Source organism: Neoarius graeffei, chromosome 22, assembly GCF_027579695.1.
Source record: "Neoarius graeffei isolate fNeoGra1 chromosome 22, fNeoGra1.pri, whole genome shotgun sequence".
NCBI classification, from domain to species: Eukaryota; Metazoa; Chordata; class Actinopteri; order Siluriformes; family Ariidae; genus Neoarius; species Neoarius graeffei.
In genome coordinates, this window is record NC_083590.1 from 10056912 (window position 1) to 10069498 (window position 12587).

Below are 12587 nucleotides of genomic sequence, written 5' to 3' on the forward strand. Positions count from 1 at the left end.
TATGAAAACACATGGTAGATACAGTTCCACTGTATCTTCAGCTGAAGGCAGCTTAGGGAAGGGAACGAAGTGAGCCGCCTTAGAGAAGCAATCGACGATCATCATGATGCAGGTATTGCCCTTGGAGCTGGGGAGGCCAGTGACAAAATCCACCACAATGTGGGACCAAGGACGGTGCGGTACAGGTAGGGGCCTTAATAATCCGGCAGCCAGTTGATTGCTAATCTTGTTCCTGGAACAGACATCATAAGCTGCCACAAAAGGTCCTAACGTCTTGCTGCATGGTCAGCCACCAGAAGCACTGAGGACGGCAAGGGTCTGGGCTGCCCCAAGGTGACAGGCTAGGAGGGAGTTGTGTCCCCACTGAAGTACTTGGGAATGCACACAAGGCGGCACATACAGACAGTTGGGTGGACCATTGCCTGGTCCTGGATTGCTGGACAGGGTGTTTTGGACAGTGGTTTCTATGTTGAGTCGGGCAGCGGCCATGAGGCAATGGGCAGAGAGGATGGGCTCAGTGGTGTCTTGCCGAGAGTCCAGAGGAAACTGCCTGGAAAGAGCATCTGGCCTTACATTCTTAGAGCCACGTCTAAAAGAGAGCACAAAGTTGAAGTGGGAGAAAAACAGAGACCACCTGGCTTAGCATGCATTGAGATGTTTGGCAATCCTGAGGTTCTCAAGATTTTTATGGCCTGTCCAAATGATAAATGGAATCTGAATCCCCTCCAACCAATTTCCCCATTCTTCTAGGGCCAGCTTAATAGCTAGCAATTCGCAATCCCCAATGCCATAGTTGCATTCGGCTGGAGTCATGTGACAAGAAAAGAATGCAGAGTGGTGTACTTTGGTTATCCTTGACTGACTTCTGGGAATGAACTGATGCTGTGGTGAATCTGCTCTTAAGAGAAGGCTTTCTCAGCATGGTTGGTCCAAGAAAAGGGATGCTTGGAGGACGCGAGTTCGGTCAGAGGAGCGGCAATGGTGCTATAGTTCTTGATGAACCTTCGATAAAAATTAGCAAACCCTAAAAAGCATTGCAATTCCTTACGGGAAGAGGGATCAGGCCACTTGGACAGTCTTGACCTTGTTGGGGTCCATTTGGACCACCCCAGGGGAAAAAAAAAAAAAAATCACAAAGCCCAAGAAGGACATGCTGCGCTTGTGAAACTCACACTTTTCCACTTTGGCAAAGAGTTGGTTCTCAAAGTTGTTGCAGGACCTGTCTGACATGGGACAGATGCATCTCCAATGTGGGGGAGAAAATGAGGATATTGTCAAGATAAACGAAAACAAACTGGTTAAGTCTCACAGGACATCACTGATCAGGGCTTGAGAGACAGAGGGGGCGTTAGTGAGCCCAAAGGGAAGAACTAAATACTCATAGTGGCCTGTAGGTGTGTTAAACAGCGTCTTCCATTCGTCTCCTTCTCTTATTCGTACTCGGTAGTAAGCATTGGAGCAATCAAGCTTTAGTAAAAAAAACTGCACCCCCTGAAGTAATTCAAAGACAGTGGACATGAGTGGTAGGGGATAGCAGTTCTTGACAGTGATAGCATTAAGTCCTCGATAGTCAACACAGGGCCTGAGGGACTTGTCTTTCTTTTCCACAAAGAAGAACCCTGCTCCAGCTGGAGAGGATGATGGGCGAATGATGCCAGCTGCTAGAGACTGCTAGATGTACTTGTCCATGGCCTCCCACTCCAAGAGGGAAAGAGAGTAGATACGGCCCCTGGGAGGTGTGGTTCCAGGTAGCAGTTCTATGGCACAACCGTAGGGTTGCACTGTAGAACACTGTGAGAGGAATGAACAGCATGTTCCGGGGGCACCATTGTATGGCTGTGGAGTGGGTAGTCAAGGCTTGGGGGGGGGGGTTTAAGGTCAGAGCAGCTGACTGACTAGGTAGAGCTGGTTGGCCCGTGATTGAAACCTGGAGGCTCTCCATCTGTGCAGTGCGTCTTTGTAGGGTTTCGGTGACAGAAGACATGCTTTGACGAACAGCTATGATCTCTTGTTGGTGAGATCCTAAGACAGAACCCTGCTTAGCCAATGCTGATTTAAGTGCATCGTTGTCTGCTGGGTCTGTGGTGTGGTGGATAAATTCTGTCATGACCCAAAGGCCATGGAAACAGATAGGACCCAATGTGCAACTATGGGAAATGAGTGGAAGCATACCTGAAGAGTTGATTCGTGAGGGCAACAGGCAGGTGACAGGTGCAGCAGCACAGTCCAAAACCAACTTGGTGATATCCAGGAAGATGCCATTAAGTCCCAAAAAGCAGCAGGCAAAGTCATAATCCAAAACGTTAACAAGTCCCAAGCCAGTCACAGCAACAGGTCCCAAAATGGCAGGTAAAATCATAATCCACAACATAAACAGAGTCCTGAGCCAAAGTCACAGTGAGAGGTCCCAAAAACGGCAGGCAAACTCGTAATCCAAGAAACGCAAATAAAAGTCGAGGAACAAAGCGTAAACATGAACGAGAACATGAGCTCAGCAAAACTTACAGTGAGTATTTATCTGTGCTGTGTGAATCTCCTCGGTGTGTTTATATAGGAGTAGCTGATAAACCTGTGTGCTAATGCAGCACAGGGAGAATGGGGAAAAATGCAGCACGGCGCGCAAAGGCACAGATCAGGATCTGGAATTTCCGGGCTGGATCGTGACATTCTGAAATAATAAGTTATTAACCCACAATGTATGGGTTATGAGTCCACCATACAGGTTAAAAATCAATAACTCAGGTTAAGAACCAATTGTAGAATTTGTAAATCAAATGTAGGGGTTATGAACCAATTGTAAAAATTATGAACCAGCCATACAAATTATGAAGCAAATATTTGGGTTATGAACCAATCATAGGACTATCTACTTATGTCTCTCTCTCTCTCTCTCTCGCGCTCTTCTGTCCTCACCGTGGATTTGGCGGGATGTTCAGTGTTGTTCAGGTAGATTGGCGGCTGGTGGCACCGCCTCAGTGGGGCGGAGTGTTCACCACACAGCACTCCAGTTGCTTCACCACCTGCAAAAATAACACTGATGACATCAGAATGCAGCGACTAGAAGAGTTGCATTAACTTTGAGAACTTATAATGCTCTGTATAGAAGTAGACACGTCTGTCCTACAAACGCAAATCAAATAAATATCTAAGAGGACTGCATTAGCGAGGGTTAATCTTCCTGCGGCTCATTTCCACTCCCAGGATAATGGGCTTCCATGTGGGTGGGGAAGGGGACAGTATGAGTGCTGGTGTAGTCCTACCACTTATCTTTGACCAAGATCTCTGGTTAGAAGTAAACTGGACTCTATTGGACAAACTTTGACCAAATATGGTCATTTTACAAAACATCAGTCTATGAAAGATCAGCTTTTTGGTTTTACAATAACACAATGACACACTCATCAAAAAAAAATCAAGCTTGTCATTGCAATTACATTCCATTAAAAATGGCATTTAGAAGATGCATTTATCCAGCGTGATGTACAACACACCCAGAACAGCCTGGGGAGCAGTTGGGGGTTAGGTGCCTTGCTCAAGGAGAAACGGAAAAGAAGAAATTGGTGACGTTTTGGTCCCAAAGCTGCTTCTCTAACCTTTAGGCCACAGCTTCATGTAACCTCAATGTAGTTTGGACACGAAGCAGACTTACAAATTCTAGACTACTAACTACAGAGTGAACCCTGATGGGAATCATGGAAGCTGACAATCATTCAATCTTAAAAGCACAGGAAAGGACTGCATTAGCATTATGAATATTCACACTGGCACATTTCTGTCTCTGAGGTCATGATCAGGTGGGCATGAGGATTTTGGGGGACAGCAGTGTTGTTGCAGTACTGTAACAGTATGGATACTGTATGGTTCATTTTGGGATTAACGTACAAACTTCACTGAAGTTCAGCAAGGTAGGACCCAAGCTTTGTGAAGAGATGAACCAAACAGGTGGGTTGTAATTTAACTGGGTAGGTTATTAAATTATTAGTCGTGTTATAAATGAATCTGTTTTATGTAGAAGTTTTGGACCAACTGGGCAGGAAACTAGATCAGCTGGATGAGTTATGAACCAGTCCAGTAACGTATCAATTTAAAGTTAGACTGCCTTTCAGATTTTTCAAGTGTAGGTCATAGAATTTTACACAATATTCAATTATTTTTGTTTAGTGACCAAAAGCTACTGAATTTGAATCACAGACTTCCAATTTTATTAAGTTTTTTTTTTTTTAAATAGAACAATTAATGACTATCTCCACGTGGCCCAAAATTCTCCGCTATTTTTTCCTGCTTCACCATGACCCAATACAAGATACTACGTCATGCATCACGTGGTGGGCTTTACCCATTCACGCAAGGCATTGTGGGATACAAATCTGAAACAGGAGAGAAAAATGGAGGACGTGAGTGTCCGAATGAAACGTGAAAGACCGACTACAGTAACAGAAAGCGAGAAGAAAAGACGTTAAAGTGGTATACGAAGGAAAGGAAACACAGGACCAAACTAATAAATATGGGCGCTCAGCGAGCACCTCGGTGTGATCAGCTGTTCGTTTAGCTACAGAATGATGGAACTGTCAGTGCACGCTCAAAGGGTAACCTGTAGATGGCAGTAATGCAACACTGTGGATGCCAGCTGCCATAAAACCCAAAAGAAGGTAAACCTGCGCATGCGCACACGGACTTCCTCTGTCTGCTTGACTGTGCGAAGCGAGTGATTTCATGCACATTATTTGCTTTAATCCCCTCAAATTAAATAACTTCCCAGCCACAAAATGGCCTGATATTTTGTGAGATATAACAGACAAACATACATCACAATGACCACATTTCAGACGGAACTAAATTTCACTGATTTAAAAAAATTGGAAGGCTGTCTTGCTTAAAGGGATTATGAACCAACTGTGTGGGTTATGAATGAATCATATGGGCTATGAACTAATTGTAAATGATATCACCCAATCGTATGGATTGTGAAGTAATCTTGTGGTTTATTAGCCAATCGTAGATGTTATGAACAAATTGTATGGTTTATAAAACAAATTGGTTTAAACAACAAATAGGTTTAAAGACAGTTCAAAGTATATAATTTAAAAAACGGTAAATGCAATACAGCACCAGTCAAAAGTTTGTACACCCCTACTCTACTCATTGAGAGTTTTTCTCCTCTACTGTGACCATTTTCTACAACACTGAAGACATCAAAACTATGAAATAACATCTAGAACATATCTGGAATGATGTGGTAAACAAATTTTTAAAGTGTGAAAAAGCAACCCCCAAAATGTGCGTTTCATATTTTAGATTCTCGGTGTATCCAGCGTTTACCTTGACGACGCTTTACACACTCCGAGCATTATCTTAACCAGCTTCATGATGGAGTCACCTGGAATGCTTTTCAATTAACAGATGTGTCTCCTCAAAAGTTAATTAGTGGATGAGTTTCTTGCCTTCTTAATGCATTTGAAATAATCAAACAATAAATAATAAACATATAAGTAAATAAATAGCCCTATTCAACACCACAGCTGTACTAATCCATATAGTATTATATCAAGAACCGAACAACTAAGTAAACAAATGACCTCCATCAATCCGTTATCTGTAGCCGCTTATCCTGTACAGCGTCGCAGGCAAGCTGGAGCCTATCCCAGCTGACTATGGATGAGAGGCGGGGTACACCCTGAACAAGTCGCCAGGTCATCACAGGGCTGACACCTGGAGACAAACAACCATTCGCACCTACGGTCAATTTAGAGCCACCAATTAGCCGAACCTGCATGTCTTTGGGGGAAACCGGAGCACCTTGAGGAAACCTACGCAGACACGGGGAGAACATGCAAACTCCACACAGAAAGGCCCTCATCTGCCACTGGGCTCGAACCCAGAACCTTCTTGCTGTGAGACAACAGTGCTAACCACTACACTATCGTGCCACCCCTACTTTAAGACATGACTTAATTAATAAAAAAAAGAAAGAAAGAAAGAAAGAAGAATTGGACTGGTATTGTATAAACAAGTATAAATACCAACCCTGTACCACTGTTCTTTTACAAACCCTTTGACCTAAAAATAGCAATAAAAAAGTGGCACCGTTTCATTATTAACTGCTTGAATACTCGGAACAGTATCGCAAAGCTGGGACTGAAAATGTCCCTGATCCGTCAGTTATGTGATATAATGTGATATTAGACATGTCCAGCAGTGTTATGATGGCTTTAACTGATCATCCCTTTGCCCTGCGCTCCAGCCAAGAAGGATTTTGGACAAAATGCTCATCACAGTATCATGATCCACACCAAGAGGTTTGTAATCGAGATATGAGCTTTTTACTGCAGGTCAAAACCTACACATCGTTAAAACGACATAATGACCGTAAAAGCACGAGGGAAGCGCAGACTGCTAATAAAGGCGATTTTAATGGCGTCACACATGACCGAGTGACTCCAGAGCGTTGAGAGTGCACTGTCTCTGCGCTGTCATTACGCAGACAGCTTTAGCAGTCCCTCCTCTCCGTCTCTCCGTGAGGAAAGAATGAGACACATTTTCCACTGGTTTAGCTCGAAGATTTAGTGCGGTTTCATGATGCTGTGAGTCGTGTTTAAGTCATCAGAATGAATCCGTCCTGACTAAACGATACTCGCTATGCGAGTTCACTTCATACTGTGGAATGCTGTGGACCTGCTCGTGTCTATGTTAAAATATTTACCTTACAGTTACACCACAGATGTGTTGAATTCTGGATTCTGACTGGTCAGAAGACCAGGTGTTGATTCGTTTTCTAGAACAGCAGCTCTGACAGTAGTGCAGCTGCAAATCACAAGTTTATACTGTATTACTGCGCTCGTTCTAATATGTTATGATTTCTATAGTAACAGATCACTCGTACAGCAGACGCTCCACACAGGCCAATTAAAATCATGAGCGTCATCTGGCCTGCCATCAAAACAACCATGACGACCAAAACATCAAACAGAACTGAAATGTGACGATGTGAGAGAGGACCAACCTCCACGACAAACTGTTTACAACAGGAACATCAACAAAGGACTAAATTTTGTTCCCCCGAGGGAAGATCGACCAAAACATAGATCAGAACTGAATTCACATGATAAATGAGAGAGGAGATACAATTCTAATCAGAAGAAAATGTGTCAAGTTGACCTAATGATTAATTTGTTCACAAAAATTTGACGATACAATGACCAAGTTTTGTGCAGAAGGTCGAGGAATTTCAAATAAGACAATCAGAAGTGAAATCCATTGAGAACTGAGGGAGGGAGGAGACACGATTTAAACAAAGTCATCAACAAATTGTTTACAACAGAAAAATCAACAAAGGAACGACCAAGTTTTGTTACTCAAGGGAAGATCGACCCAAAACAGGAATCAGATGAGGAATGGGAGAGGAGATACAATTTTGCTGAGAGGCCTGGAAAATTCGTTAATTTGGCCTAATTATTAACTCGTTAGCAAAAAAAAAAAAAAAAATTGACAAAACAACGACCAAGTTTTGTGCGGAGTTCATTCAAATAAAACAATCAGAACAGAAATCCATGGAGAATAAACGGAGGAGATTAGGGCTGGGCGATATGAGAAATTATATCACGATATATTTTTTCAAAATTTTCGATAACGATATATATCACAATATAAATCAAATCACCATTTTTGTATTTTCTTTAATTTTCTGCTCAAAATATGAACATTACAAATTAGTAGTTCCTTCCTAATTAACAAAAATAGCTTAACAAGCCTTCAAGTTTCACAGAACCAAAACAAACTGGATGCACATTCTTTTGTTCTTTTTATTCAAATGAATAAACTGAAACTGAAAAATAAAAACTATATACCATTGTTAATCATTTGTGCAAATTCTAGCAGCTTTCAAATAAACAAAGACATATTGACGTGTAAACCTTATGCTGCAAGGAGAAAAAAAGTGCAATCCTGTACGTCAGTGTGTTTAAGGTTTTGTGTAACACTTTGTTGTATGTCCGATTTTAAATATCCAAAATACCTCCACACAACCGAAGATCTCTGGCCCTTCTTTTCAACGATGTCCTCCAGGGCAGTGCTCTGACTTTCCTGTTCAGAACTCCGGTCAGTCGGCTTCTTGCTCATTTTTATAATCACTTTGTTTCACGCTTTGTTGGAGAAATGCCGCGCTCCTGCAAACTTCACCACAGCCATGCTGTGCGTTGCTGCTACACGTGTGTGTGTGTTTGTGTGTGCACGCAACCTAACTTGACGTGGCTCTCTTCCAACTGATTGGTTATGTGCGGTACTGTTTAGTTATGATTGGCTATTCGCGTGTCTGTCAAAACTTCGGATGAAGTAATTTTATTGAAGGCGTAGGCTTATCGTAGGCATATCGTACGTGTCTAATTTCTAATCGTAGAGATTTTATATCGTGAATAACATCGTAATCGTAAAATCGCCCAGCCCTAGAGGAGATGCGATTTAACTGAATTGTGGACCATGGACAGATGCCATGCCATGGCAGCAGCTCATCGGCCTTATGGACAGATGAGCTAATAATCGTCAGTATGGTGAAGGAGACCAAGGCTGGATTATAGCTGCTACAGCGCAAGTGATAACGGGAACTAACTTCTGTTAAAGCCAGACAGCCTTTCGATTTCATAAAATCGGTGAAATTTAGTTCTGTCTGAAATGTGGTGATTGTGATATCTATTTATTTCTGTAATATCTCACAAAATATCAGGCCATTCTGTGGCTGGGAAGTTATTTAATTTGAGGGGATTAAAGCAAATAATGTGCATGAAATCGCTCGCTTGGCGCAGTCAAGCAGACAGAGGAAGTCCGTGTGCGCATGCGCAGGTTTACCTTCTTCTTCTTTTGGGTTTTACGGCAGCTGGCATCCACAGTGTCGCATTACTGCCATCTACAGGTTTCCCTTTGAGCGTGCACTGACAGTTCCATCATTCTGTCGCTAAACGAACAGCTGATCACACCGAGGTGCTCGCTGAGCGCCCATATTTATTAGTTTGGTCCTGCGTTTCCTTTCCTTCGTATATAACATAACGTCTTTTCTTCTCGCTTTCTTTCCGTTACCGTAGTCGGTCTTTCACGTTTCATTCACACACTCACGTCCTCCATTTTTCTCTCCTGTTTCAAATTTGTATCCCACAATGCCTTGCACGAACGGGGAAAGCCCACCACGTGATGTGATGCATGGTGTAGTATCTTGTATCGGGTCATGGTGAAGCAGGAAAAAAAATAGTGGCGAATTTAGGGACACATGGAGAAAAAAAAATAATTAATTGTTCTATTTAAAAAACGAATAAAATTGGAAATCTGTGATTCGAATTCAGTAGCTTTCGGTCACTAAATAACAATAACCGGGTATCAGGGAAAATTCTTTTTAAAACCTACACTTGAAACATCTGAAAGGCAGTACAGCTTTAAATGTAACTATAACAGATACAAACTACACCAACACAGTAGCAGTAATTCCACCTCGCTCACAGCGCTGCATCACTGATTATTTTCCCATAACACCATGAGATGGAGTGTTTTATTGCTTACAAAATTGGGCTTTAAGTCGATCAAATCTCAGATTTTATCTTAAAAGCCTATTATATAGTAATTATAATGAGTTACTGAACAATTCAATGAAACCAATAGAGTGTGTAATTATGAACCGATGCCTCCTGGGAGTAACCGAACCCTCAAACTGTTGCTCAGACGTTACAAACTGTGATGGAATGAAAAGAGGAGCTGGGTTTTTTCTCTCCAAGTTAAATAAAAGGGCATGTATTTATTTAAACCCAGCAAACACTGGCACACTTGAGGACAAAGCTGCACTACAAGTGCACACCTCCCCCCAAAACACACCCTGACATCTGTGTTTGAGCTCTGAACTGTAGCCCCCCACACACACACACAGAGTGTGAGAGAGAGAGAGAGAGAGAGAGAGAGAGAGAGAGAGAGAGAACGTCTTTCATGAAAAGCAGTGATTAAGCCACAAAGCGCTCTCTGAAACACGACAGCAGCGCCGCTGGATAATGAACTTCAACTGGAGTTCCACTGAGAGACGCCATTGTGTCTCACTCTCCACTGATGAGTGTGCGCTGATAAAGTGCTAACGTTACACACACACACACGGTCTATGCCTGTTTTGCATTAGCATGTGAAAACATACATGAGCATGATCATGAGCTTCATCAGCTCCAATGTCATCAATCACACACTTGTTTCACTCTCTGTCTGTTTATCAGTCTGTCTGTCTGGCAGTCTCCCCATTCTGTTGCTCCCTCTTCCTCTCTCTCCCTTTTTCGGTCTGTCTGCCTGCCTGCCTGCCTCCCTTGTCTCTCTCTCTCTCTCTCTCTCTCTCTTTTTCAGTTTATCTGTCAGTCTTTCTTTATATTTCTCAGTCTCTCATTCGTTTATACCCTTCTTTGTTTGCTAATCGTTTTTGCTGTTTTTCTGTCTGACCCTGGGCTTGCCTTTGTCCCCATACATACGCACGCACACACACAGATCATTTCCTCTGCTCATTTCCCCCTGCTGTGTGTGCTGTGTGTCTGGAAGCTGCTGAGGTTTCCTGCTCTGCCTCCACCTGCCAAACCAAGGCTCGTGAGGAACCGCAGATTGGTGCCAGCCCTGTCTAACCCCCCACACACACAGCCTAAACACATTTAGTCTAAACACAAAGGAGCATATGAGAGAGAGAGAGGAGGGATGACAAGTACACCTCTGGAAAATCACACCACCAGCTTTAACACAAACACCCGGGTACTTATTAAGCATCTATTTACACACAGATCCGCGCCAGACCTGATGTTAGCACTCCGTCATGGTGCGTGGAATGATTTTCAGGCGATGTCACACAATGTTGTGTTTCCCATCATCCACCTCTGTGCTCTTACACACCAGGAAGTGGAGCTGAGTAACCAGACCATGAGGTCATCTCTACTGGAAATGACCACACACACACACACACGAGTGGCTGAACTGGTTCACGACACAGGCAGAAAGTCCACATACATCTCTGAATGCCTGTGTGATTTACAGTGCAGGGCAACAGGAAGCTGTTTAATAAGTGGTTCAGCGCAGTGGTGGTGTTTTCCTGAGAAGGATTTCATTGAGTGTGTGGTGTTTGGGCTACATCCAACATCCAATTTATTACCACACGGTACACGGAACTAGCTCAGTGGTCAAAGTTTAAATCCCATTCTGAGGGGGAAAAAAAAATGTATTAGTGTGCTATAGTGTGTAGCAATCGAAACGTTCCCAAGTGTTTTATTCCTCTCATACCACAGCAGTGGCAACAAATACATTTTTCTCTTTAGTAATTAACAATGCAATGGACGTTTTACAACAGCAATTCCAAAAAAAAGTTCAGACACTGTAAAACAAATAAAAAACAAAATGTAAAGATTTGCAAATCATAGAAAACAGTATATTTCATTGAAAAATAGTACAGAGACAACATATCAAATGATGAAACTGAGAAATTTTAGTGTTTTTTGAAAAATATGTGCTCATTTTGAATTTGATGCCAGCAACGCTTTTCAGAAAAGTTGGGACAGGGGCGTGTTTACCACTGTGTTACATCACCTCTACTTTTACCAACACTCTGTAAACATTTGGGAACTGAGGAGACCAGTTACTGTAGTATTGAAAGAGAAATGTTGTCCCATTCTCACCTGATATACAATTTCAGTTGCTCAACAGTTCAGGGTCTCCTTTGTCATATTTTGCGCTTCATAACGCACCAAATGTTTTAAATGGGAGACAGGTCTGCCTCGGAAAGACTCCTCCCACACTACCTGGATCATTACCTGCCTCGTTTGCATACACTATGCTGTCATTGGATGGTTTCTTGGTTTGTTTACATATGCAAAGGAAGGAATTTTGGCCACGCCCACTTTTAAACCCCACTGATAAAACCTTCCCTGCTTTGTTGATTTATCATCATTATCTTACCTGCTATGGACTAGACTAAAGAATTCATTTTCAGACATGTTTATGCTTATTACAGAGGGAAAGTGCGTTCCACTGAGCTCTAGTGCCGGGCCATTTCTGGGAAATAAGAGTTTGGGTCACGGCGACAGCGTGTGTGTGTCAGCCTCGGTTCAGAGGTTTCAGTTTCGAAAACTAAGAGTAGAATAATAAAGTACAGACACTTGGTATATTTTACTTCTGTGATTTTTAAATTGTTCATTTTTGGATTACGCTTCATTTTTATGGCTACTGCCTATATGTGCATATGCTATATTTACTGTATGGACATGGGATCAGAAGACTATTTTATTTATACGCAGCAGCCACATGGACCCATAGGGTTCCTATTTTTTTTTTCTCAATAGGGGTGTTCACACGGCAACTTTTACTCCGGTGTAGCACCGGGGCTGCCCCGGTAGAGCGTTCACACGGTACAAAGTTATACTGGTGTAGCCCCTGAAAGCTGCTTAAACCGGTGCAAATCTAACCCTGCTCGGGAGGTGGTTTAAGAAATTTACTCCGGAGTAAATGCTAGTTTGCGAGGCAGCACCGATATAAAATGGGACGTCTGAACGCTACAGGGATAGACTCGCTACGCGTGAGGAGAGTTGATTACATACGGGCAT

General features: G+C 42.6%; 1 protein-coding gene across 2 annotated transcripts in view; it reads right to left on the minus strand.

The window, feature by feature from the left end:
• The window catches only part of jpt1b (Jupiter microtubule associated homolog 1b), a 33407-nt gene that overhangs the window by 6995 nt on the left and 13825 nt on the right, over positions 1-12587 (minus strand). For both annotated transcript variants that reach the window (XM_060904336.1, XM_060904337.1), the window contains exon 3: positions 2914-3020. In XM_060904336.1, coding sequence (XP_060760319.1) covers positions 2914-3020 — 107 coding nt within the window. The remainder of the gene's footprint in view (positions 1-2913; positions 3021-12587) is intronic.